Raw genomic sequence first — 25,572 nt, 5'->3', positions numbered from 1 at the left:
CATGGCGGCCTCAGTGTGGCTGCGAAGAAGCTAAGCAACGTTAACTGCTCTTGTGTCGGGCTCTCGCCATCGCCATGCACCACAAGAGTGACACTCTTTGGATCATGTTGATGAATAGTTTTGAGTGATGACAGGCTAGAAGAAGTCAGTGTGGTACGTCAGTGGATAATTCCACTGTATCATGAGACTACAGACGCAGACTGAGAGAAGCCGATTTGCCAATATGGACATCTTGACTATCCGTCCTGGATATGTAGATTTCCGGATTAGCCGTGGTGTCGCGATGTTAGCAGCCATATCCCCCCTCCGACTGGGATCAAACAGCACATCCACTAAAAACCATGTCACAAGTGTATACTGGTCAGTTACTGGCATCACAATGAGAGGCCTGCTCGAGTTGCCTTCACGTGCAATCAGTAAAGCTGCCGTCTAAGCTCAACCACCAGTCGACGGAGCATGTGGAGCCTCATTCGGCTACAATACCAAACTGTCAAGTTAGGAAGCTGAATCGCATATTCGTCGGCAGTGTAACGCAGATAGCCGAGACAGGCGGACCCAAATCTATTTCTCAGGGGCGAGACCCGAAGATTCCCATCTGCCAGCAGGATCGGAGTTACACCCAGAGATGGGTGCGAAATTGCGTTTCAAGACAGGACTGGTGATATGTCTGGCGTATCCTGGGTCTGTAAGACGTGCGTGTGCTGCCACGGAGCCGTCGAGATGATCATGCTAGATACTTGATCATACAAACGACTGAAATATCTGGTTTGTGCAAGTTGACCCAGTTCAACACCACGCCACATACGAGCAGGCTTGGATCATATGGGATTGCTGTGAAATCCTGTGTGGAAACACATGGCAGGATTCTCCCAGGTTGTGGTATTGTGGCTGCAAGGGTTCAAAGATCGCACCAGCGTTGTGTAACCTTTCATGTGCCTGCCACAGTGACAGCAGGCGCAACAACACTGGCATGATATGGTTATGACATAAATTGCTCCGGCCGAGTAAGGGTTTCAGGTAATGGGCCAGCGCATATGAGGTTGAAGTATTTTGACTTAGTCCGTCAGCCATCTTCACTCACGTGTCTAAACGACTGAGTTTGGGAACTTCCCATTCTGGTATTTTGGTGTCAGTCATGGTGATAGCCGGTTTCCCCGGAGTGTCCAACGGTGCGTTACATGAAGTTGTGAGGATGATTGGAATGACGACGGCGCCGTTGATTCTTGCCGCCGCCATGAGCACTTGCAAGCCCTTCAATGCTAGATGACGGTCACGTCGCGCCCAGCTTCCTGGTACAGGAAATCAACGTATATGTCGCGTCTCTGGTGGGCAAACGGAGGGCAGTCATGTTGGACAAAGACAGCTAAATGCAAATTCGTTTTCGACAGGGAGCATGTTGATCGCAACGCAAAAGTGACATTCCGACGGCTTGGTGGTAACAGTCAAGATCTTGCCAGCTCAAGTTTGGTCAATGCGTACCCTGCACCAGTTCTGCTGCTAACCGTGGTGATTCATGCATGCCGAAGCATTTTTGGACGACTCAGGCGAGCTGCTTAGGCTGCCTTCCAAAGCACCAAGGCGGTAGGTATATGGGGGCCATGATCCGTGCCAGCAGTCTTGCATCTCGCAACTGCGGTAGTGGTCATTAAATCAAGTATTTCAGCCGGGCCATGTAAGCCACGCACGAAAAACTCTCGCAGTGCGCGATGTTGTGTCTTTTTTCGTTTCTTGATAACCCACCCCATTGTCGAAGTGATTTGCGTTCGAAAACCTCGTCGACATGGGATGAGGAGTAAGAAACCGCTCTCATTTCTCGAAGTCCAAGACTACTTGGACATTATTCAAGTATTTGACACCCTTGATTCTCCTGTATTCAGAGGCTATAAGCGCCACTCAAGAGCTCTACTTAGCTCATCGAGGCGGATTTGCCGAGAGTTTACTATCATCTTGACAGTGAGGCCATCGTTCAGGCCAACTAAGCAGTCTCCGTAGATCTGCAGGAGAACACAGAACCCTCGAGAACGGGGCATGATCAAGATGCTGGAGCCTGGAGGTTCTCAAAATATTGCTTCTTTGAGGACGCAACTGGAGCGGAGCATGGACGCCAAACGGTCGCGGAATCGGATGTGGGGTAGCACCCAAAGGAAAAAGTGCACTGGAGCAGTAGCCAGGTCATTATGGCCAAGTAATTCGATGAAGACAAGCTTGACTAACCAGGACGCTGTGCTCGTGATTTTTCAACGTTTGCTTTGATTGATACAATGGGACAATATTCAAGAGAACCAGCGGTTGAGTGAGTGAGAGCTCGAGATCAAATCCAATTGAAAGTGGATGGTCAACAGCACCAACAATCAAGGGATTGATTGCACCTCCCCCGGTTCGGATTCCCCTGAAGGGATGATTTGCTTATGTGGAAATAAGCCCCACCACCTACCCTGAACACTGGAGACTTGAGGGAGGACCCCAATGACTTGGGTGCTGCTAATGAATGGCTTTTTTTTTTTTTTTTCTCCCTGCGCTCCATCCCTGGCTCAAACGACCAATTCCATTGATTGAGGGTGATCGGACCGACCCATAGGTCCATCGAGGTAACTTACCTGGCCTTACCTTGGGTGTAGGCAAGTTCGTGCAAACTCTCAGCCTTGGGAGGAGCCGCCACAAAGAGCCTCTGCCCAGTCTAGTCCACATTGCACGTAGCGGCGCAGCAACTTGAGCTGACCTTTTGTTATCCAGAGACCACGAACCAGATTTTACTCAGCCCATCAAACCGAGCACAGTGCTCACCAACAAGCGGATTTTGCAATTGGTTTCCCCATTGCTATTTGCTGCAACCCATTTGCGCTAATTGTCAGTACGACATTGTTCAGAAACCCTCCCGACGATAGGGGAGAAAAAAAAAGCTGTACCAGAAAGTACTTGGAAAGAACCTTATCCAAGTCATCTCGACGTGCCACGACACACGCAACGCCCCGAGCTACCCAAAATCGGCCGCCACCAAAAAAAAAAAGCAACCGCTCGTTAAACCTGTAAAGCGCAACCAACGTTTGCCGCAAACCGAACAAAACACCCCCCCTTTTTCTGAATTGATCCTGCCCTCTTCGATCCCGCCCTCTCGTCCACAAAAACACATCCATCCACCATGTCGACCAACGCATCGGGCGGCCTGACCCGCCGAAGAGGTGGCGGAGGCGGAGGCGGAGGCGGCGGCGCAGGGGCCGGCGGCGACGAGGGCAGCAGCAGCAACGCGGGCGCCATTGGCCGATCCGACTCGTCGAGCAACTTTCAAAAAGAGAGCAGCAGCAGCGCGCCCGAGACGAGCTACGAAAAGGGCGAGAACGGCCACAAGATCGCCTTTGACCCGCGCGACATCAGCGAGAGCGCCGAGCGCAGCAAGCAGCCCAAGCTGACGCTCATGGAGGAGGTCCTGCTGCTCGGCCTGAAGGACAAGCAGGGTTACCTGTCTTTCTGGAACGACAACATCTCGTATGCCCTGCGCGGCTGCATAGTCATCGAGCTGGCCTTCCGCGGCCGCATCAGCATGCAAAAAGACCCCTCCAGGCGGCGGTTCCCCTTGGCCGATCGCTTGGTGGAGGTCATCGACGACTCGCTGACCGGGGAGGTACTGCTGGACGAGGCCTTGAAGCTGATGAAGTCGAGTGAAAAGATGAGCGTCAGTTCATGGATCGACCTGCTGAGCGGTAAGCTCTCTTTGCTCCCTTGGAACATGACTCTTGCACACAAATGTCCCTTTCCGTCGTTATCGGCCACAACCCACCACCTCAGCCCATCCCACCTCCTCATGCTAACTAAAGGCCTTGCTCTGGGCAACTCCCCACAATAGGCGAGACCTGGAACTTGATGAAAATTGGCTATCAGCTCAAGCAGGTGCGGGAGCGCCTGGCCAAGGGCCTGGTGGACAAGGGCATCCTGCGCACAGAGAAGCGCAACTTCCTCCTCTTCGACATGGCCACGCACCCCGTGGTGGACGGCGGCGCCAAGGAGGAAATACGCCGGCGCGTGCGCAACGTGCTGACCCAGCGCACCGTCGTCCTCCCCGGCTCTCAGTTCCTGCCCGAGAACCTCGAGTTCCGCTACAGCCGCACCATCGCCCTCGTCTGCGCCGCCTACGCCGCCAACGTCCTCGAGAACGCCCTCAGCACCCTCGGCCACGAGGCCCGCGAGCGCGCCTTTGCCCAGACCGACGAGCTGCTCGCAGAGTACAGCCAGTGGCCGTTTGGGAAGAAGGCCACGGCACACGGGATCGGTGCCAACCTGCCCCAGGTTATCAGTGATGTAAGCATTTTTTTCTACCCCGTCTTGTGCTTTCGTTTGAATATAATCCATATGATATGTATAGCATTGTGACTGACTGTTCTGCTTGTTTTCTTTTACAGGAAATCGCAAAGGGCAAAGATAAAGAACTCCAACTCGAAGTCGTCGCAGCATGCTTGAGCGTTTTCACTCGTCTCGACTCACTGTTATGAACAACTCCTGCCAAATTCAACCCTCGTCGACCCAGACGCGAAAAAAATTCACAAACAATACCCACCCAATTTACGAAGCTCTTCCGCTCGCTCACCACCTCCTGCGAGACCACCACCAGTGAATTGGCATTCGGCTTTTCCACCCTTAAACCCCCCGACGGCCTGCTTCGCAAAACACTACTCGCCCTACGTTGGAGTTTCAATGTTTAATTTCCGTCTCCTGGACCGAAATAGGAAGGCGTTGGAGGGACAAAACAAAAACCTTGGTCCTAGAGTCGAACAAAGCCTAAACCTGGTGCCCACGACAGAAAAAGAAACGATGAATCGGACGGTCGTAGAGTGTTGCCGCATTTCTGATTTTTTTTCCCTCTCGACTTGCCAAGCATAACAGCTGCTGCTTGGGAGTAGAATGTCATTTTTCCTACTTACGGAAGAAAAAGGAGGGATTTTTTCTGTACCGTTTTCATTTTTCTTTTCATCTTTTTTTTATCATGATTCAACTAGTTGGTTACTTTTGATAATTAACCAGGGCAAATGCGGACAACAGTTTTAAAGAATAAGTCAAGCGTTCGGTTCCTGTTAATGTATTCGTTTTTTATAAAAGAGATTATTTTCTTTTTCCCAACCTTCACCTTGAAACCACTGCAAATGCTATTTCGATGACGATCCAATGCGGGGGCAAGAGAGACTTGCGTGAACATGAGAGAGTTAGAAAGAGAGCGAATCCACGGCGCCCCCATAGACGCCAAACGCCAACAAACTCCGCCTGCGCCTGACAAAAGAATTATCTTGAACAATGACATGATGTAGAATAAGAAATTTTTTAATTTTGGTCCTTCACTTCCTCTTGCTGCCGCCGAAACCAGCTCCCTCGAAGCCGGGGCGGTTTTTCTTGCCGCCGCCACCGGGCCTGGTCGGTCCGCCCTTCTTCTTGCCCATCTTTCCAGCAGCCTTTTCGTCACGGCGCTTGCGCAGGTTGTCCTCGCGCTTCTTCTGCCGCTCCCGGATGGCCTTCTCGACGCCGGCCTTGCGCTCGCCCCACTCGCGCTCGCTCTTCTTCTTTGCCTGCTCCTTACGCTTGACCGCCTTGCGCAGCAGCGTCTCGTCGTCGCGGATCTTTTCGCCCTCTGCCCGACGTCTGGCAGCAAGCCAAGTCTCCTTCTCGAGAACCTCCTTGCGCTTGTCCTCGTCCAGCCCTGCCATGCGCTTCTTCTGCGCCTCGAGCTTGGCCAAAGCCGTCTTGGGGTCCGACGGGCCCTTCTTCTTCTTCTCGTCTTTGACGTAGCTGAGGTCGTGTGCCATCTGCTGACCATCAGCAAAGGCAATGCGGCCAAAAGCAAAGTTGTTGGTACCCGAGTCTGAGCCAGCGTCAGATCCACCCAGGCGCAGAGGGCTCATGAAGCTTCCCGGCGAAGTACGTGCGCTGGCTAGGGCCTCCTCGCGCTTGCGGTCAGCTTCCTCCTTTGCCAACCTGCGCACTTCCTGCTTGTGGGCTTTGCGCTGGGCCTGCTTCTGACGCCGAGATTCAATCAGCTCCTGACGCGTCATTGCAGGCTTTCCTTCGGCACCGTCAGCCTTGCGCGCCTTACGGAGCTCCTCGATCCGGGCGGCAAGACGGGCCTTAAAAGCGTCGGATGTGCTGGACGGTAGTTTTGCGGGCTTGGCCTTTTCTGATGGTGCAGCTGAAGCGATGGAAGTTGCCGCGCTGGCGGGCTCCACGGAACCGTTGTTTGCTTGTAAGTCTGTATCAAATACTGGAGAAGTTGATTTGGATTCCCCTGATGATGCTTCGGACTGCCCCTCGCCGTCGTTTGTTTCCAGTCCAGCAAGTTCGATAGGAGCCAGCTCACTGTCCGGCGCCGGTTTGCGGTCATCTTCCTCAGTGGTCGGGCGCGGCGTTTCAGCCTCAGCAGCTTCGGAGGCCTTCTTGGGTGTTGGTATCGGCTCTGCATCTTCGTCGGTAGCATCTTTGGACTTTTTGGTCTTGGCTGCCTTCTTCTCCAGCTTCTCCAGCTTTTTTTGCTTCTTGAGGAGCTTCTTCTGATCTTTGGCAGAAAGAGTCTTGGAACCATCATCATCAGCCACGACTTCCGCATCCTCAGCCGCGGGGGCTTCCTCTTCATCCCCCTCCTCGCTCTCGCTCTCGACAGTCTTCTGCCTCTTGAGGGGCTGTTCCATCTCGATGCCCTCGAGGTTCAGACTTATATCATCTCCATCCTGCTCCGCTTCATCTTCAGCCGCGCTATCAACATCCTCCAGCTTGCGCTTGCTGCGTGCCCTCTCTTCAAGTACCTCCTGGACGGTGCGGTTCTTTTCGCTGTCGGGGTCGAGCTTGCCAAGCTTTGCGGCCTTCTTCTCAGCCTTGGTATGCTTTTTCCGCTTCCATTGGTCCTGAATGAAGACAGAGCGGTAAGTCGGGCTGAACCAGAGCACAAAGTGAAATTGTAGGCTAGGCGGTTGTCTTCACTACTGGTGATGTAGGTAAGAGACGATTGGGGGGAGCATGGCGAGCAGGGAGCTCAGTACACCTTTGCTGTCGCGTCATTGGATAGAAATATACAAGACATACGTTTTGTTGTTGGTCACCGTAGTAGATCTGAGCTGGGATCAGGGACAAAAGGCCATCGAAAGCCTTTGCAGACTCGCGGAGTCGCTCCTGCAGTTTTGCCTATCAGCATTTTTTTCTTTCTTCTCTGAAGCCATAATTGGTCGACCAGGGAACTTCGAGCGGGGCAAGCACCGACCTGCAAGTCGTTCTCGGACATTTCCGTTTGTGTTTAAGCCCGGTCACCTTTGTCTTTTCGGTAAATTAATATTTGAAGAAGCGGCCGACAGGGAAAAACGCAGGCTAGAGATTCTTCGCCTTGCACGGGTCGGTCTCCGGATGTAGAGTGTCGAGAAGCGCCGATTCAAAAACGTCAGAATTTACCCCCAAGGCGGTCGGAGTAGGTGCGGTTAGGTGGAATCGACTAGGCCAAAGCTCCGCGCCGAAAATGTAAAGATTTTTCGTGTGAGGGTCCGTCAGAACGAAATCTTGGCAGCATTTTCTGCCAGGCGGTCAGAATTCCGACAGAGGGTACCCCTGTCACAGTACCACAGGCACACGACCAAGCAAGCCTAAATAGGGAATCCAGGGTCCCTGATGCTGAATCATTTTGAATCACTGGCCTTACTGTATCATGTCCATGGGCAGTTAATTCCACATAGTCCTGAGTAGGTATCGATGGTATCAATTGAATTGAGATACGTAATCCTATATAAACCGTATGCCATGGCGGCAGGGCTAAAAAGAACAGGAAACAATACCCATGAGATACAAATTCCAAGCACTCGCATGCTATGCCCAAGAAAACAAAACCTAAACCGATAAACTCCATCCTGATGATGACAGAACAACAAAACTCTTGACGCTGAGTGGCGTCTATACAAGTGGGTATATTATAATGCGATGCAACAAACAACCGACCAAGTAAATAACTCAAAGCAATTTCTGTAGCCTCGCGGGATTCGTCGCCCCGCTATATAAAATCTCCTTCAGGAACTTTTTCATCGGCACAAAAATCTGGCCAGGTCCATAGTCCGGCTTGTGGCCACCTTTGGAGATTCTGGCTCATTCTCCCCATCGCTATTGGGGACAAGAAGGTCTTCACTCCCCCCGCCTCCTCGGCTCAACGCTGCCACCTCGGCAAGGTCCACATTTGGCAGAGGCACAAAGGATGGGTTGACCGGTGCGGTAGGCGGGAGGGAACGTCTAGGGCCTCGTCTCTTCTGCGTCTGTGTTCCGTTGGTTCCCTGGCTAGCCGAAGGACTGTGTCGCTGCATGGCGCTTGCGTGGATACGCTGCAGAGGTGTCAGTCGGGGGGTTTCCATAGAGCCGGATGGGTCGCGCTTCTTCTCGGCCGTCGAGCGGGGGGCAACTGCGGCAGGCACTCCGCTAGATTCAGGTGTTGGTAGGCCGTAAGCCATCTTCGTGCCGTTCCCCGAGTTCGTCACTCCGGGTGTGTAGGCAAACCGGCCCAGCGCGGCACCAAGCTTAGCACTAGATCTTCGAGCTTGATGGGCGAGGTCGAGCTCTGCATCTGCCTCAATTGAAACAGACTCCCTGATCGGAGAGCTGGCCGGAACCTCGATCTCAACCGTGTCCTTGTTTTGGTCGTCGTCCTTCATTGGTGTAGCCAGAATAACATCAGGCGTTTCGTGTGTCACATCGTCGCTCCGCGCATCCATAAAGACATCCATTGATTTCCTTGGCTGGCTTGAATGTGTCGAGCTTAGTGAACCGTAGTCGGGAAGACTGAGCAGTGCATCGTCAATGGAGTCATCTGACATGATGTGTCCCTCGCTTCTTCGCTTTGACCTTGGCGTTTTCGTGATTGTCGAAAAGAATTTGCTCTTTTCAGCAAATAACTCCTTGTCCTCTTTCGTCGACTGGTGTTGTTCGGAGCACAGCCTGGCCCTCTTTTGCGGTCTTGGGGATGTAGAGAACCCGGCCGTGCGGCTCTCATCCTTTGATGAGCGGATGGGGCCCGAAGTCCTTCGGCGGTTGGCTTGATCGGAAGAGCTCAGAGCGAGCAAGTTTCCAATTGGTTCTGTACGCCGACGGTTGATGCGAGGAGCGGCTGATGATGTGTAGGGACGGTTAATGGTTTCTTCGAGATACGGTCGAGGAAGTGGGAACACCCGAGGTGCCAATCCGTTGGCTGTAAGAGCTCCAACCTGCTGAGGGTCAACCGAAAAGCAATTGGCGTCCATTTCCCCCATTGGGATACGACGGTGGCCTTTGAAAAATTCCTCTATCGGTTTTCCCAGCGGTTTACTCGGCGCCGGCACAGTGCTCTTGGTCGGAAATGAACGCCATTTTGTGGATGGTGGAGTTGGGAGTATGATGCGCTCCTTTGTGATGGGGTTGACGTCACCGCAGGCTATAGCCCTGGAGAGTTCGGGGTCGACCTTGGCGCCGATGAACGGCATCTCCTCCACATCCAGACCTGATGTTGGCTCAGTCAGTAGAACGAGCTCCTGCTTCTCTGGACAAAAGACTCGTTGGTGCATGAAGGTGAGCTCTGCCTGCTTGAATGCCGCTAGGTAGTTCTCGGAAATTTTGTGTTTGCCCTCGAACTGCAGTTGACGGATGACCTTCTCTGGGGTCTTGTGCTTCCTGATCATGCGGTATGCTGTCTTCAAACCCATCTTGTTGATGCCGTCCAGATAGTCGCATCCGCTAAATATAGCCATCTGTCGGAATTCGGCATCAGTCCACCCTGTCAACGAGATCTCTCGAACAGCGCAAAATTCTCGCCTGTTGACCTCGATGCATTGTCCGTGCTGATCAAGTTTAGTCAAGAGGCGCTTGGCTCCGAAAACAAGGAGATCTGAATCCTCTGATATGATGCCGCTGACATAGCCGTTACGTTCCAGATAGACCATTTGGGCGTCGGCCTCGTAGGGGGCCACAACGTAAGGGACGTCGATTTTCTTCAGCTCTTCGATCAGTTCGCGTGCCATTTCGGGCGTGACGTCGATCGCCTTCTGAAACTCCTGATAGGCTTGGGCGGGCTTGCCAGCCTTGAGCAGCTCCATACCGGCCTTTTTGCTCTCCTCTCGGCGCTTCGCTCGGGAAGCTTCCGTGAGAGCTTTGCTTGGTAGAAAATCTCCATCAAATACTATGTATGGAGTTGCCCCAAAGTACTTGACCATCCTGACTCGATGCATAGCAAAGTCAACATATCTGTTCGAGGGTGTTAGTTTTATAATGTGATCAAGTAACAGCAAGCTTGATCCTTGCGGTACTCACTTGCGAGTGGGCTTCCCCTGTGCCAGCTCTAAAGCGCACGACACGGCGCCACGATGAAGCCATCCGTAGGCATCGACGGCGAGGGTCTCGCCAGCAAATTTCTTGAGCTCTGTAGGTCTCTGGATTGACTTAAGTAGCGGGAGGAGTCCGACGATGCCCATTTTGTCGGCACTGCGGTTTCAGTGCCAATCTGGTCGTGAAAAGTCCAGGCTATATCATCAAGCAGCCATTCACTGGTTGATAAAAATGTTGGAAAAGCTCTGTTTGCTTGAACAGTCCTGAATCCTGTGAGGCGCAGTCCTGGGGCCGTATAGGCTTCAAGACGCGTCGGCGAGCAGGCCGCCCAGCCTTTGTTGATGTGTGGCAAGACGGGCTAAGAAAGGTGGACGACTATGAAGGAGAATTTGCAGCTCCAAATGATTTCTCGAAAGACTGGATGTGGCTTTCGTTATACTGAAGTTGGGAAGTTGAAATCAGGAGTGAATGCGATTGGAGGCATCAGGGTAAATTGAAAAATTCACTGGCTGTCAAGGACGCGATTTACTTAAAGATGGACAAGTTTAATCAACAATCGTGATCTGAGTACAAAGAGTGGGGGCGTAAAATCCACTTTAGCGAAGAAGGACTCGGTCGCGTCTGACAGTTCACGCGTGTGGCTGGCCCATTTCCGTGGCAACTAAAGTGAGATGGCAGAAGTGGGCCCTGCACAGGGATGCGGGCGGTGAACCGGCCCCTCTTTGGCGGGAACATTGCTTGGTACATCATCCCTGTCTACCTGCCGCTGCCAGCGTCGCAAAATTTGCCCCGCTGAAGGGAATGGCAGAAAAAAAAAAGAGAAAAGGAAAAAAGTATAACGCGGCGTCAATGCTGGCGAAAAGTTCATCGTTTCACTTTTGAGAACCATTAAAAGCAATATTACCAAGGAGTGCACCAAAACAGTTTTGATATCCTCCTAATCAGAACCGGATAAAGAAACCGATTATTTCACTCATCGCTGCGATGCCGAAATCACTGGAAAAGACACGCAAGCAAATTGCGAAGAAGCGCAATGGGGTTATGAACAATCTTCACGAAAACTCACGAAACGCCAGGAGATTACACACTGCTCAAGTGAGAGATGAGAGGCTAGAGAAGCTTGCTCAGGCCAAGAAGAAGAATGACAGACCTTTGAGTATGTGCATCACGGTCTTGTTCCCCACGCCTCGATAACAAAAAAAAATGCTTTTGACAGTCATTTACAATGTGTTTGTAGAATGAAATGGAAAATATGCTTACAAAATTTGCAGTCGACCGAGTGGCGTTTTTCAGGGATGCCGTCAAGGAGGGCAACCATCCCCGACCATTATCTGTAGATGTAGTCCATGAAATGGTCAAAAGGTAAGCGAGAAATGGGATTTTATCATTTCCGGAAATGCCTCCCTCAACCTCAACGATCTTGCCGGTAATTTGTTAACGCAAAAGCACCAATTAGCTTTGTCCACCAGTATGACGAGGAGTATGCGGAAGCAAAGAGCGCACGTCGTCCCGGAAGGCCCTCTAGCACAAAAGAAGACACCTTGAAGGCCAAGGTTGTCAAGTTGGAGAAGGAGTACCAGGCCGGTTTATGTTTGTTACCCTCCATCAATGCAAAGAAAGGGATCAAGCTCTCTAGTTTGGTCGAGGCCACTAGGTAACGTATCAGCTGACATGTTTACTGCAGATATGCCCGATCTCACCAAGGTTGAAAATCTCGATGCGTTGGAGAGGTGGGAGGGCTCATGGCCCTTCTTGGCTAGTCTTGCCTGGGTGAAATTTTTGCCATCTGGCGAGTTGAAGCCAGCAAGCTTTCCTCCTATGTGAGGGTTGCTTGGATCAGTTGACTGGTTGAGCACGAAGATTTCGAAACGAGAGACCATAACGCACAATGATACCCATGAACTATCTTGCTTACTTTTTGCAGCAACAAAACGTTACTTTGTTCAAACCCCGTAGATTTAGGAAGTTAAGGGTGTAAGCCTGCACTTTTGAGATGATGTTTGTCCACTGGTCGATTCCTATGAAGATATTATAGGGATTGGAGAGGTGGCAAGATTTCTTCGCCTAAAATGTGCTATTCTAGTTGCAGTTGGAGTCAACGGGTTGTTATCACAACTTACTTATATCTTGGGATTTTCAGAGTTTTTTTTTTTTTTTTTTTTTCTTGTTTTTTTATGTGATGAAATATACTATGTCCGCCTAGAATTAAAATACTCAAGACGAAAGACGCGTATTGGAATGGGATAGGCAACTCGGTCGGACCAGTATGATATTAGCCCTGGGCTCTAGAGTCAACACAGATCACCATCTTGTGTGTGCATGCTTTCGCATTCCAAGCGTAATGGATATTATTCTGTTATTTGTTCCTGCCCATAAACAGTTCTGTTCTTCACAGTGTCTCTTCAATACCTTGCACTGATCCTTGCAATCCCCTGGATCTGGCGCGACTTGGCCCGTGCGTAATGGAGGAATTTTTCCCTATGACATCCAACCATAAAAAACTTCTCGAAGCCTTTTTCTTTATACTAACACCACATACAAAAAAAGTCATATCATCAATCAACTTCTGTACACTAATTCATCTTTGAGCTATCTTTCAACGACTTGTCAAATCACCACTGTTACTTTCTTGATACCCCTTCTTTTTTCACACACAATTTTCTCAAAATGATGTCACTAAGGACTTTTGCGCGCTCCGCACCTCGCGCTCTCTCCCGTGTCTCGTCGGCCGCCGCCTACAGGACAACTGGATCTCCCTTTCTCAAGACATCCTCCTTTGCTGACTCATCACTAAAGGCAGCATCTCGTCCCGCTGCTTTCTCAACCTCGCCATTGAGGAGGGCACAGAACGCGGTTGACGAGGAGCTTGCCAACAAGCTCGACCAGGAGCTGAGCTTCGAGGCCGAGGTCAAGAAGAGCGAGCCTGAGCCGGCCATCATCAAGGACTTCCTTGAGAACGGCCCTTGGGAGCTCAAGGATGTCTCCGGCCAGGAGAAGGTGGTCCTGACCCGCAGCTTTGACAACGAGAAGTAAGCATTCAACAATCTCTTCCTCTCAGGTCGGGTTGCACAGAATTACACAACACACACTAACACCTGCTGCTTGCATCTTTAGGATCACCCTGACCTTCTCTATTGCCGACCTGGCTACTGAGTACCACGACCAGGAGGCGGACACCTACGACTCGGACCCTGCCCTCGCCGACGAGAGCGCTGACAGCAAGGGTCGCTCGAACGAGATTGAGAACGCTGAGGAGGAGTACGATGAGCAGGATGCTGCGCCTCCATGCAGGCTCAACGTCGTCATTGAGAAACCCAACTCTGGCAAGGGTGCGCTCAACATTGAGGCCACCCTGCAGGACGACCAGCTTGCCGTCGAGAACGTTTACTACTTTGATAGCGCTGAGCTCGCCAAGGAGGAGTCGGCTGAGACGGCTCACAAGGCCTCGAACATCTACCCTGGCCCTCCCTTCGGCACCCTGGACGAGGAGCTCCAGGTCCTCATGGAGCGCTACCTGGAGGAGCGCGGTGTCACCGCCGACCTGGCTGTCTTTGTGCCCCAGTACATGGACGTCAAGGAGCAGCGCGAGTACACCAACTGGCTGAAGAACGTCAAGGACTTTGTCAAGGCGTAAATCAGTTGGTAAACCCTTTTACTTCTAATGCTTTGACAAAGCAGGGGGTGCGGAATTCGTGGGCCACTTTGGCATGACTTTCACGGCTTTGCTTTGCTCAGATGATGTACTTTATGTTCACTTACTGTCACTCTCACCTTTTTATCAGCTGAACGACCACCTATGTAAAATAATCTGTACAATCTCGAAACACACATTACCACGAAAAAAGAAATTTTGGGCCGTTGAGCCCACGTGAAACCGTTTTGGTGGAGCCCCTGGACGTTTTTTGCCATTGTCAATCGTTGTTTTTTCGGAGAAATTGGACCCCTGTTTATTGCTTGTCTGTTTACCTACGACATTACAACCATAACTACCCTGTTCATGTAAAGCCAGTCAGTCTGGGCTTGCAGCGACCAACCCATACTTGGGACGAGGCATTGGGGAAGCAGGTCTTTAGTTTTTCCATAAACCACTAGAAACCTCGGAGGTTCTTTTCCCCAAGTCAGTTCTGATGAGAAGGGATCTGGGATGCTAACTAGTTGCACAAACTTTTTTGCCAACTTGAACCCCCCTCACCGGAAAGAAGCCCAGGAGCGCACTGGCCTGAAACGCAGCTCGATCGGTCTGAAAGTCTAGGAATCCCTTTACAACTCTAACCGCAAAGCCCACTTTCAACTTACTCGCGGAAGCTTTTGGCGACGAGACAAACGACGTGTTTGTTCAATGCCGACCACATTCCAGAAAACCGCTTTTTGGTTTCTTCTCACTTGACCTTTTCAGTTTGACTAACGCGCATTCTCTCGTGTGCAGTTTTAAATCCAGTACGTCTATCAAAGTAAACAGACCGGGTCAACCAGGGACCAGAGCCTGTAGAGCTTGTAATTCTTTTTTTTTTTTCTTTTCTTTTTTCTTGTTCTTTATTGCATCGGCTGGGATCGAGAAGGTTTGAGGAAGCGCCTGTCCCCGGTGGCAAGGTTTTTTATGGTATAGAAAGTCAAATGAGCCACGGGATTGATATCGCCAAAGTCGTTTATACAGATTGCGCTGGCGTATAACGTTGTCAAAGCCTGAAAAAGAGTCTCAACAGAGCTCTACTGGTTAGCCTTGGACCACGATCCTCTGCAAGGAATAGTCACAGTCAGCAATGGGCGACCGTCGGCATGACCGGGACGAGAGCAGCGACGAGGAGCTGGAGCTCTTCTCGAGGCCAAAAAGCCTACCGTCGCCGCCCAAGTCGCCCAATGATCCCAAGTCGCCCAATGATCCCAAGTCGCCCAGCGCCCACTACATGCGGGTCGACGCCGACGAAAACGCCCAGCTGCTGTCGCCGGGGCAGTTCAACTTCCACGAAGATGACGACGACGAGGATGACGGCCTGGACGACCTGGAAGCCGGCCAACGGACGCCGGTAGAGGAGCAGAGCTTGGCTGCCAAGCCGGCCCGTCGTCGGGGCTGGAGCTGGTGGCCAAGGAGACGTGGTGGAGACCCCAACGGCAATGGCCTCGCCAAGGGTGGTGGGGCCGAGCGAGCTGCCAGCACGGGATGTTGCGGTCTTCGCATCCCGCCTTGGCTCGTCAGGCCCCTCGTCATCCTGCGCCTGTTCCCGTGGGATGGACCGGATGAGCATGCGGTGCACTCCATTACTCCCTTCTTCCCCAACATCCAGGACTATCCCGTACGATGGCTGGAGTACAGGCTAGGAACGGGAACACCGCGGCGTACGGCGCTGGCCATGTTTACGGGGCTGTGGTTGCTCCTCTTCACCCTTTTTTTGTCAATAGGATACTCTGGTTACGGCGGCAGTCCACCAATAGTAAGTTTGTCGTGTACGGATACGCTTTGGCCAAAGGGTAACGACTGCGGACTCAACGGGATCGACTGCAAGCCATTCTCAAACCACACCTTTATCGTTCACTGCCCGCCCGGCTGTGCCTCAGTAGGCCTGCCCGAGCCTAGAATCGTTGGCACGGAGCTTCTCCAGGAAACGCCGCTCGTCATCGGCTCCGGCTTCTACCGCGGCGACTCTTACCTCTGCGCATCTGCAATACACGCCGGCGTGCTTTCCAACGGAGGTGGCTGCAGCCAGATCAAACGCAAGGGACCGGGCACCCAGTTCCATGCATCCGACGCCAACGGCGTCAAGTCATTCGCCTTCGACTCTTACTTCCCCATGGCCTTCACCGTGGTCGAGTCGGACACCTGCGGCATCTCGAACCCGATCGTGCCGCTGCTAATCCTCACCCTCTTGTTCACCGTCGTGCTCTGCATCTTCACCGTCCACCCGGCGGCGCTCTTCTTTTCCATCATGGCCGCCCTCTTCGCCTTGGTCGGCCTGGCCTCGGACCCGCCGCCCGTCTCGCACTACTCCACCACCGTCCTGCCAGAACTCCTCTCCACCTTTGTGGCCCGCCTCCTCCCGGCCGTCTTCGTCGCCCTGACCCTCTATCACTTTGTCATCTGCCGCGCCCTGGGCGGCGACTTTCCGCGAACGGGCCTGCTCCCCCTCCGCGCGCAGTACGAGAAGCTCTGGCTCTGGCTGCTGCCGCTGTGGCTCGGTGCCATGGCCAACCACGTCCTCGGCTGGGCCTTCCTCACCCGCTTCAAGCCCTTCGCCATCGTCATCGCCGCCGCCCTCATCTGCGCCGCCGCGGCCCAACAGTCCGTCACCCTATGGCGCGAGGGCCGCCTTCCGGGCTTCATGCGCCTGTACGGAGCCCTCCTCGCCGCCCTGATCCTGTCCGCCATCCTCCTCCCCGGCGTCGAGCTTCAGACTCCTCCCTACGCGCTCGCCCTCATCCTCCTGCCCCTCACAGCCGTGCAGACGCGGCCCTCGCTCGCCTACCAAGGCTTCCTCCTCGGCCTGCTGATCAACAGCGTCGCGCGCAACGGCTTCGCGCCCGTCCTGCTCCCGCACCACCGTCCCGTCGCGCACCCGCTGCCGTCGCTGCTCGGCGAGCCGCGCATCAAGGACGTGCCGGGCGGCTACCTCAGCATCCAGTTCGAGTGGGTCGTGCCGACCATCGACTACACGACTGCCAACGAGAACTCGGTCATCGAGGGCATCAGCGTGCTCGTCAACGACGTCGAGCGCCACCGCGCCTTCTTCCAAGAGCCTAAGCGCGACAAGGACCACGGCGCGGGCGGCGCAAAGGGCTTCGTCTGGGCCAGGGCCGAGGGCGCCGACTTTCCAGAGTATTTCCGGTTCGGGTACATCAGGGAGGGCAAGAAGGCGCTCGAGTACACCAAGGCTGGGATTTGGAACGCCAACGGGACTTGGGTTCCTCCAGAGGGTTCTTGAGGTTTTACTTTTTGCCTCCCGTCGCCTTTCCTCTCTCTAAAATCCTAGAGTGCATAGGATTAGGTTGATTGCCCGAGCTGGCGTGTTTATTTATGGTGTATGAAACGCTTATGTATAGTGATAGTTGACGCCCTCTTTCTGTATAGATGAGCATATTTGTTGTTAGCTTCTTTTTGGCATGATACGACTTTCTCGTCCACTTTCCTACGCATTTGTGTTCCCACAACTTGGTTGTTACACACGACCGCAATTTATGTTCACCTGTTGGTAGGTGTAATTTCTGTCGAGCCAGTTTTCAGTGTGATTATACCATGATTTCTGAATCTAGGCCCCGGACAGGATATCCTGCGCTCATTTTACCATGGGAAACTCCGAGCCAAGGTCTTCTCCGGTGGTCTTTCCGACTGTACTCATAAAGATTTTGATTCATGCATCGTTAAACCACTCCATGTTACCAAGACCGGAACACGACCTCAAGATCAGGACTCTAGACGTGAACATCAACGGCATCGTGGCATCACAGTTTTGGCCAACCTGTATGCGAATATGAACAAGTTGATCGCTCTGCTCCCAATTTTATGTCATGTCCGTCATTATGAGACCCCATAAATTGGGATCCTTTTTGTTTTTGTTTTTCCCCCCAAATATCCAATTCCTGCCCAAACTCTTTTTTTTTCACAAACTTCCTACCGCTGCCGAACTCCTGATATCTCTGCATGTATGTTTTCGTTTTTCTTTTCTTCTTTTCTGGTATAAGTGGCGGACGCCCAGTCATAAACGCCTTTTTTTGATGGACTCGCTAAATAGAGCCATCCGTTTTGAAACATCTGGAATATCCAACCGTAAAGCAGCATCGTTGCATTGAGAAACTAGGAGCTCGATTCCGAAGACGTCGTAGATGAGTCAGATGTTATCTCGTCTTCGTCGTCTCCTGTCTCTTCTTGGTCATCATCATCGACATCGTAATCGTCATCGTCATCGTCATCTTCCTCGTCGTCGTCCTCAGACTCATCCTCCTCTTCTGCAATCGAATCCGCAGCGATAGCCGGGGCTTTCACCGGCCCTGGAATCAAGTCCGGTCTAGATATGTTGTTTTCTACTGCCTGCTGGAGTGTTTGCGAGCCATTTCTATATTCTGGGTTTTGGCTGCACTGTGATGAACTATTGGATTCTTCCACTGACATGCCAGAACATGTCCCGTAATCGGCACCAACCATGCTGATATCGGGGGTCTGCGGCCGCTTGACCATGCGCTCCTGTGACGGGTGGCTGTTGTTCATGTTCTGTTGACGCCGTTCCTGTTGTTGGTGGGCTGCTAGTGCAGCGGCCAGCGCCTGTTGCGGTGCTGGATCTCTGCTAGCAGCCGTAACCCTGTTTCCATTCATAATGCTCCTCGCCTCTCCGCCAACGCTACGAACAGCGTTGACAACCGCCTTCCCTTGGGGCAGTCCAGCCGAGCTGAGTAGGTTTGCCGCCCACCCATACGGCGTCAGTAGAGTTTTCGGTGCATCAGCCGCCACACAGTCTTTGACGGAATTGGATTTGCAAAGTTTTGACGTTTCTGAAGCGGGAACACCTGGCGGTCCTGGAGGGAAAGCCCAGCCACTCTTGATAAGTCGGCGAAACGACGCCGACCTCTCCACCATGCCGAGAAACCACCAGTCCAACCGCTCACCCGAGACCCACCGGAACCTTCGCTGGGATGGCGTGTTGGCAAGCAGGTGTGTATCTCGCTGTTGCAGTTCTGTGTGAACCCTAAGATTTTCCGCGTTGAGAGGAACGTACGTTCCCGGACGAAGTGCTTCCGGCGAACGACCTTCTTGCCAAAGAAGTAGCCCCGCTGCCTTCAGGACCTGAGGCATGACACCGATGTAACCAGCTGCACCAGACTGGTCCATATGCGCGCGACCGAGCACGCGCACTGCGTCCCTGAAAGATCGAAGTGGCCGGTTGGACTCTATGCGCTTAATACCCAAGCCCTCGATATTGCGCAGCTTCTGAGCTCGTAATTTAGCCTTCCTGTCGCCACCTTCATCGGTTGCGATACGCACGTGCCAGACTCTGTGCCTCTCAGCTGCCGGCGATGCTCTCGGCGGAAAGTACATGCAAACCAGGTCGTCCAACTTGTACTGCTCAGCTGTGTAAAGCGCCTCATGTCGTAGTATGTCTTCATCGCCGACGGCGCTCTTGATGGCTATTTCCTGTTGCACGCATGCCGCATGGTACATCATTTCCTCCAGGACCGCGCGATTTCTACGTTTGACACTGGATCCGTGCGCTGATTTGGAGCCTGGTGATGCCGCTGCTCCTTTCGGAGCATCCGTATCTGCAAGAGCAAGTTTGTCCAAGCTTGTGAGCGCCTGGCAGAACCGGTGTGCCATCGGTACCTGCCCTGCATCGAATGCAACCGAACCCTCGGTGGGTGGTGGTGGTGTGGTTTCCGGCCTCTCAGGGAGCATGCTGATGTTTAGGTCTGCCCCCAACAAAATTGTGTTGAGCACATGCAGCAGCAACAGTCCTGTCTCTTCCCGTGTCTCTCGCAAACCACGTAGAGGCTGGGCGTCACCGTCTTCCAAGGTGAGGAGTCTCCAGCCACGCTCCAGTGGCACCCCGACTTCCTTTTGCCTTCGGAACCAGTGATCTATGACCTCTCGATCCTGTGACATCCTCGACCATCCGTGAAACGAGTATAGATGCTCCATAAGAGCTTCCTGAGAAGAAAAGGTGCAATTGAGATTGCACAGGCCAAAGGAATGGGCGCGCACGAGATGTGCACCCAGGCGATATGCCGTCGTCTCATCGTCATGTATAAATCGGATTCCACAGAACCTGCAGCTCAATGATCCGTCTTCAAGCTCATCAGCTCCATCGTCAATGCCACCGAGGGCATCGCAGCTGTAGTAATACTCGTGCCGAGGCTGTTGGCTGTTTATTTGGGTCTCGGCGCTGTCACCAGATCTGCTGAGGCTGAGTTCGGCCAGTCTGCGTGACAAGGAAGCATTTTTCTTTTTGTCGGGAGAAGCTTTCCTTTTCTGGCCAGAAACATTGACGGTGCCAGTGGAATCTCCAGATATCGAGTCCGAAAGAGGAGAAGCGGTTCCGTTGACGGTGGTCTCGAGACTGCTCTTTGTATGGACACTATTGTCGCCGCTGCGGTTTACCATACTTTCAACAGTTGAAGGTGATTGATCACGGATGGTCGCGGTCTCTTCTTTAAGACACCTTCCTCCGCCACGAGCTGCCGAATGTTCATGTCTGCATACTGAAGGTCCAGCCTTGGGCTTGGTCTCGTCATCATTGACATGTCCACAACCATGCTCACTGTTCCCACTGGAAGTCGAGCTGGGTGATACCAGATGATCAACATAACTTTAATATCCAGGAATCGTCACTGTTAGTATTCGAACTCCTTTCCCAGACCTTCGGACAAAGACCAAAGGCATCACGAAAATCCACTCACCAACCAAGTCCAATCAGGTGTTGTGTGAGAGCCTGTTCACGCAGAACTGTTATATGAGCCAGCTGGTTTAAAGCTGCCTCAAAAGCCGCTCGTCGATCCTCCAACCCTTGCTTCGGGTCCTTAGGCTGATTATATACTGAAAGTGAGTAGCGGAAGCCGTGGATGACGCGCTTGATGTCGGCGACGCATGTGCTCAAATGTTTTTCCAAGACGGCCAGGGGTGATGGGTCCTCTTGTAACATTCGTATCCGAGTTTGATCTGGGATTGCCCCATTCGAGACGACAGGAGAGAGCCGTTTCTTGCTCGCTCGTAGTTGCCGCATCAAATTGCAAACGACATCAACGCTCCTCTGGAGTCTGTCAGTAGCCTGCAGCAGAGCCCGGCCCGCGTCTGAAGCGTCGGCGACATTGGATGCCAACGAAGCGAGTACAAGCAAGTCATCTCTGCTCTCGGCGGCAGCATGGAGTATGCCCGAGATGCTGAGAGTACTGTTGGCCACGGCGGCGCCTCCATGACCGGCCTCCATTTGGAGGAATGATGGGAAAGTTTGGCCCAAGCCGGATATGGGATGAACGAGTTGACGCCGCCACTAGCAAAACCCGGGTCCCTCTTCCCCTGCTCTTTTGGTATTCTAAGTTCTTTTTTGAGTTTGGAAACTTTTGAGAATCGGGATGGAAAAGTTACGGTGCCAACGCGCAGCGGCAAACAGGGGAGTGCCCAGATTGACCAAAAGTGGGTGTGGGCTGAGGGTTCGGGTTCCAGGTACTGGGATCAGGTGGTGCGGGCGGGTGCGGGTGCGGGTGGTCTAGGCCCAGGCCTACCGCCGCTCGGGAGGGGAAAGCTCAACGGATGAGAACGGGCAGAACGGTGGTGGCAAACAAATAAATATAGCGGCTTAAAGTGATAAGGCAGGTAGGGGACCTTGGAAAACTTGGGAAGATAGAGAAGGAGGATATGATGAACGAAGGACGGTAAAGGAATACTAAAATAAACAAAATAAAAATAAAATAAAAAAGGAAAGGAAAATAAAAGAACCCAAAACTAAGTGAACCAAGACAATCGACTATTTTGGACTCAATCTAATACAAACCTCCAGTTGCCTAGAACTAGTGTCCAGGCTTCGTTCCTTCACCAGGAACAACAGAAAAGATTAATCACATATCAGTCAAGACAGTTCAATCAACCAGGGATTCGGGTGGAAGGGGGGACGACTAGAGGTTTATAAATGAAGGAAATATGATTTCAAAAATGTTTGGGAGGGAAGGAAAAAAAATATTGGGAGTCTCGATGCACCCAGGGCAAAAGGGAGTGCACCCGTGACAGCAGCTCTTTTTGCAAATATCGGGCCACAAAAAAGGGCCTGCTCTCTCCTCCCTTGGGATTTGGTTCAACGGTGTGGGGGCGGGCAACGGGTTCGATGACAAACAGATTTTCAATGTCATGTGGCCATTCTCAATTTCCACGGGAACTCAAACAAGGCTCGCAATCTCTGGAGGGTAAAGGGTTTTCTTTTAGTGTAGAAAAAGATAAGAGAAAAGAAAAAAAGAAACAGGCGGATAACGGTGCCTTGGAGTGCCCAGCAGAAGAAGAGAAATGGCCTCCTACCGCCGACTTTTTCCAGTCATTGGAATTGCACTGGACGCGTTTCGGACTCCGGATTGAGAGGGAAATGGGTTTCTAATGGTGGTCGACAGGGCCACACGACTAACAGCAACAGTATTTTTTTGACAAAAAATAATAATAATGAAAGTAATAAAATATTAAGCCCTGGACTGAAATGGTAAGAGCTCTGAACCAATCACCGTTTGCCGGACATTCTTGGGAAGAAGCTACCCAACACGCGCCATGGCACCGGCACTGCGGCCGCTGGAGGCTTGTACAAACTTTTTTTTCTTCTCTATTCTCTGGTGTTTGGTCCATTTTCACATGCTCGGCGGGAGATGGGCTCAACAAAAAACGAACCAAAAAGATGAAATGATCTTGTCTCATCTTGACAGTCTCAATTAATTTGCATCTTTCTGTCATCACACACACAGACATGCTGGGGTGTGATCAGAGTAAAAAATGTAAAAAAAATAAAATAAAAATAAAAATAAAAAAGGCAGAGAAAAAAACATCAATTAGACAGACTTGTTCCCACCAGCTTTCTTTCACAAAAGCTGAATCTTTCCCAGTGCCTTGCTTGCAGCTCCGTGATCAGACGACAAGGAGCGGGCGGGGTATTATCGCTCCAGGGCGGTTGGTCCTCGTGCCCCCCTCCCGTTCCCCTTGTCCCTTCCAAAGCTCTGCGCCAAGATTTCCATTTTGAATGAATCACGCGGGATGTCCAGTCTGGTTCGATCCATCAAAATTATTACCCCCCTCCATTAGATAGGATAGACCCAAAGACCCAATCCTGTCCTGCACGGGTAGGCACGAAAGTGTTACTTTTTTCAGCTGTCACCATCGTAAGCCCAATCAGTCCCATAATATACATTTGTTTCCCAATCCTTATACCTTTTGCGTCTTGCTATATCCACCTACATCTCGATTCGACATGCATTTTCTTGCATGTCTGGCTCAGAACGACACATTTGGGAATTGTTTCCGTCGATTCGGTAATTGATTAATTGCCTCTTCATTCGTTCCCCAGGTCGAGGTTTCTTGATGGGTCATGCAAACCAAGGACGTGGCACGCACCCCTTTTTCTTGGAGAGAGCCTGGCTTTCTTCTTTTTTTTCGGTCGTCGATCGTCGATTCTTGTCCTCCCCTCTCCAATTGCGTCGTCACACCCAGAAACGACGCATGATCATGCGGAGCAAAGGACAATGAGCCGCCTCACTGTTTCTCGGCGGGGGTATCCGCAGCCTTGGTGAGCTCCGCACCGCCCGGCTGGGACCTGGCGGTTGCTGTAGTGGACTCCCGGTTGTCCAACTGTACGTCCTTGTCGCCCAGGCGCTCGAGACCGTAGGTCGTCTCTCTGTGGACGTCCATCACCTCGCGATTCCAGCCGTTGACGTAGAGAGGGTATCTGTGATGAGGTTTGCTTTTTGTCAGAACCGATGCCACTGAGAACTGCCTAGTAGGAGAAAAGAAAAGAATAAGAAGTAAACTCACGTCCAAGCCAGTATGTATCCCACCATCGGCACAGCCATGGCCATGTGAGCTCCGCACTCATCCATCACGGCACCAGCCATCGGCGGAAACACCATGCCTCCCGATATGGCGGCCACGAGGAGCGACCCTCCGATCTTGGTGTGGCGGCCGAGGCCCCTCAGTCCCAGCGTGAAAATGGTCGGAAAGCAGGCCGACTCGAAGCACAGGACTAGTATCAGCATGGCTATCGATGCGGGCCCGCGCGTGTTCATGGCGAGGACGACAAATACGAAGCACATGCCCAGGTACAGCGCCAGGATGTAACGAGGCTTTACGGCCGGTATGGTCATCAGCCCTCCTGCGATGAAGCGGTTGAGCGCATATACGCCTTGTCCGAGGGCAAAGAGTTCAGCTGGAGGGTGGATCGGGGATGAGATCGGGTCAGCCGCAGTCAAGGTTGACAACTAGGGGCCATGTTCAATATAGGTTCTTACCACCTCGGGCCTCCGTCGTGCCCGATGAGACACAGAACTGGATGAAGTAGTTCTATACGTGCGTTAGATACAGAATGGCGACTTATGCAGCTCCTGTCATGGCAAGGGTCCCTCCCAAAAGCACTTACTGCGACAGCAACCTGTGCTCCAACGTAGCAAAACTGTGCCCACACTGCAAGAAAGAGGTTGAACTGTGTGCGCAGCGGACCCGAGTTCTGCTGGCCAATCTCGATCTCTTGGAACTGCATATCAGCGTCTGTGATTTCAGGCATCGGAGCCAGGAAGAATAGCACGATGAGCAAGCCGACAAAGGCCGCCGTGCTGAGATAAACCCATTGAACATTTCTGAGACCCTCGTCGGTTCCGAGATTGCTAGCGAAGAATATTCGTGAACCAATCAAAGGCGCAACTTTTTGAAGCAGCAGTCAGCACTGCCATCTAAGAGCCATCCGATTATGTCGGTTCTTCAGTTCCACTCACCAAATGAGCCAACGCCCTGCACAGCCTGAGCCAAGTTGAGCCGGATCTCAGAGTATCGTGGTGGCCCACAGATGGCGAGGAACGGATCTGCGGCTGTCTCGAGGGTGGCCAAGCCGGCACCGACGACAAACATGCTCCCGCAGAAGCCGCCAAACGAGCGCCCGAGCACCGAAGGCCAAAAGAGGAGACAGCCGACGGCGAGCACGGCGAGGCCCGCCATGAAGGTGACGCGGAAACCGCAGCGGCGCAGCACGAAGCCCGAGACGGTCGGAGGGCAGATGAAGTAGGCGCCAAAGTAGGCCGCAGACAGGCCTGCCGACATGCTGCCGGACAGGTTGAGCGTCTTTTGGAAGTGCGCGTTGAGAACTGTTGGAGGTTGGGAGCATCTTTTATTTAGCGGGAGTCTGACCCTTGGTGGAACAGAGACAACGAGATGTGAGGCCAAACTGAGAATTTACCCACCATCTAGGAGACCTAATTTGAAGAAACGCCCAAAAAGTTAGTGAATGATCCATCACGCACCATGTAAACAGCCGCATGGAAGAGGCTTACCATAAGCAAAGCCCCAGAGAAAGAAAAGGACAGTGACTAGGGAGCCCGCGTCAAAAGTCAGTAATACTCGGCTGATTCCGAGATTCATATATACAGAGCTCACCAAGAATGTTTGGAATGAGTGACTGCCTGACCGTCAGATGAACTGCAGTAGTGACCGCATCGTCATCGATAGTGATCTTGCGCTTCCAAAAGGCCATGATGCTAGGATATCCGTCTGATGTCTAGGCGGCTAAAAATCTGGTAGAACAGGATGAAGCGAATATCGACTTGGGGTGGTTCGACAAAGTAGAGTTGGCAGAT

General features: G+C 52.3%; 8 protein-coding genes across 8 annotated transcripts; 4 read left to right on the top strand and 4 right to left on the bottom strand.

Annotated features, from left to right (window-relative positions):
- Positions 1-3,139: 3,139 nt before the first annotated feature.
- MGG_00839 (vacuolar protein sorting-associated protein 74) lies at positions 3,140-4,484 on the top strand (the record flags this gene model as incomplete). Its single annotated transcript, XM_003718092.1, has 3 exons — positions 3,140-3,698; positions 3,842-4,293; positions 4,395-4,484. The coding sequence occupies 3 exons, from the start codon at positions 3,140-3,142 to the stop codon at positions 4,482-4,484; spliced, it is 1,101 nt and encodes a 366-aa protein (XP_003718140.1).
- A 596-nt stretch (positions 4,485-5,080) lies between these two features.
- MGG_00840 (uncharacterized protein) lies at positions 5,081-7,472 on the bottom strand. The gene is made up of 3 exons (XM_003718091.1): positions 7,229-7,472; positions 7,054-7,140; positions 5,081-6,875 (listed from the first exon to the last, which is right to left on the bottom strand). Exons 1-3 carry the CDS (start codon positions 7,247-7,249, stop codon positions 5,322-5,324), a joined length of 1,662 nt encoding a protein of 553 aa, XP_003718139.1. The 5' UTR covers positions 7,250-7,472; the 3' UTR covers positions 5,081-5,321.
- Positions 7,473-7,649: 177 nt separating this feature from the next.
- Positions 7,650-10,859, bottom strand: MGG_00841 (exonuclease 1). The gene is made up of 2 exons (XM_003718090.1): positions 10,279-10,859; positions 7,650-10,212 (listed from the first exon to the last, which is right to left on the bottom strand). The coding sequence occupies exons 1-2, from the start codon at positions 10,437-10,439 to the stop codon at positions 8,031-8,033; spliced, it is 2,343 nt and encodes a 780-aa protein (XP_003718138.1). The 5' UTR covers positions 10,440-10,859; the 3' UTR covers positions 7,650-8,030.
- A 238-nt stretch (positions 10,860-11,097) lies between these two features.
- MGG_00842 (uncharacterized protein) lies at positions 11,098-12,434 on the top strand. The gene is made up of 4 exons (XM_003718089.1): positions 11,098-11,449; positions 11,565-11,655; positions 11,750-11,883; positions 11,978-12,434. Exons 1-4 carry the CDS (start codon positions 11,278-11,280, stop codon positions 12,115-12,117), a joined length of 537 nt encoding a protein of 178 aa, XP_003718137.1. The 5' UTR covers positions 11,098-11,277; the 3' UTR covers positions 12,118-12,434.
- A 526-nt stretch (positions 12,435-12,960) lies between these two features.
- MGG_00843 (uncharacterized protein) lies at positions 12,961-13,927 on the top strand (the record flags this gene model as incomplete). The annotated part of the gene is made up of 2 exons (XM_003718088.1): positions 12,961-13,322; positions 13,408-13,927. The coding sequence occupies 2 exons, from the start codon at positions 12,961-12,963 to the stop codon at positions 13,925-13,927; spliced, it is 882 nt and encodes a 293-aa protein (XP_003718136.1).
- Positions 13,928-14,146: 219 nt separating this feature from the next.
- On the top strand, positions 14,147-17,496 carry MGG_00844 (LCCL domain-containing protein). Its single transcript, XM_003718087.1, has one exon. The coding sequence runs from the start codon at positions 15,054-15,056 to the stop codon at positions 17,205-17,207; it is 2,154 nt and encodes a 717-aa protein (XP_003718135.1). The 5' UTR covers positions 14,147-15,053; the 3' UTR covers positions 17,208-17,496.
- MGG_00845 (uncharacterized protein) lies at positions 17,271-22,000 on the bottom strand. The gene is made up of 2 exons (XM_003718086.1): positions 20,668-22,000; positions 17,271-20,576 (listed from the first exon to the last, which is right to left on the bottom strand). Exons 1-2 carry the CDS (start codon positions 21,192-21,194, stop codon positions 18,077-18,079), a joined length of 3,027 nt encoding a protein of 1,008 aa, XP_003718134.1. The 5' UTR covers positions 21,195-22,000; the 3' UTR covers positions 17,271-18,076.
- A 1,485-nt stretch (positions 22,001-23,485) lies between these two features.
- MGG_00846 (L-fucose permease Glucose/galactose transporter) lies at positions 23,486-25,469 on the bottom strand (the record flags this gene model as incomplete). The annotated part of the gene is made up of 6 exons (XM_003718085.1): positions 23,486-23,678; positions 23,765-24,155; positions 24,238-24,289; positions 24,366-24,646; positions 24,718-25,083; positions 25,373-25,469. The coding sequence occupies 6 exons, from the start codon at positions 25,467-25,469 to the stop codon at positions 23,486-23,488; spliced, it is 1,380 nt and encodes a 459-aa protein (XP_003718133.1).
- Positions 25,470-25,572: the final 103 nt, after the last annotated feature.

Source organism: Pyricularia oryzae, chromosome 5, assembly GCF_000002495.2.
Source record: "Pyricularia oryzae 70-15 chromosome 5, whole genome shotgun sequence".
NCBI lineage: Eukaryota > Fungi > Ascomycota > Sordariomycetes > Magnaporthales > Pyriculariaceae > Pyricularia > Pyricularia oryzae.
This window is presented reverse-complemented; position numbering and strand designations above follow the sequence as displayed.

What these genes read in the sequence shown, in the direction of transcription:
- MGG_00840 (XM_003718091.1), bottom strand. Translation starts at nt 7,249, where the DNA reads ATGTCCGAGAACGACTTGCAG. An exon ending in TGTCCGAGAACGACTTGCAG is followed by an intron (nt 7,141 to 7,228) that starts GTCGGTGCTTGC and finishes GCAAAACTGCAG; the next exon opens with GAGCGACTCCGCGAGTCTGC. An exon ending in ACGGTGACCAACAACAAAAC is followed by an intron (nt 6,876 to 7,053) that starts GTATGTCTTGTA and finishes GTCTTCATTCAG; the next exon opens with GACCAATGGAAGCGGAAAAA.
- MGG_00845 (XM_003718086.1), bottom strand. Translation starts at nt 21,194, where the DNA reads ATGGAGGCCGGTCATGGAGGCGCCGCCGTGGCCAACAGTACTCTCAGC. An exon ending in CACCTGATTGGACTTGGTTG is followed by an intron (nt 20,577 to 20,667) that starts GTGAGTGGATTT and finishes TGGATATTAAAG; the next exon opens with TTATGTTGATCATCTGGTAT.
- MGG_00844 (XM_003718087.1), top strand. Translation starts at nt 15,054, where the DNA reads ATGGGCGACCGTCGGCATGACCGGGACGAGAGCAGCGACGAGGAGCTG.
- MGG_00841 (XM_003718090.1), bottom strand. Translation starts at nt 10,439, where the DNA reads ATGGGCATCGTCGGACTCCTCCCGCTACTTAAGTCAATCCAGAGACCT. An exon ending in CAGGGGAAGCCCACTCGCAA is followed by an intron (nt 10,213 to 10,278) that starts GTGAGTACCGCA and finishes ACCCTCGAACAG; the next exon opens with ATATGTTGACTTTGCTATGC.
- MGG_00842 (XM_003718089.1), top strand. Translation starts at nt 11,278, where the DNA reads ATGCCGAAATCACTGGAAAAGACACGCAAGCAAATTGCGAAGAAGCGC. An exon ending in GAAGAATGACAGACCTTTGA is followed by an intron (nt 11,450 to 11,564) that starts GTATGTGCATCA and finishes CAAAATTTGCAG; the next exon opens with TCGACCGAGTGGCGTTTTTC. An exon ending in GGAGTACCAGGCCGGTTTAT is followed by an intron (nt 11,884 to 11,977) that starts GTTTGTTACCCT and finishes TGTTTACTGCAG; the next exon opens with ATATGCCCGATCTCACCAAG.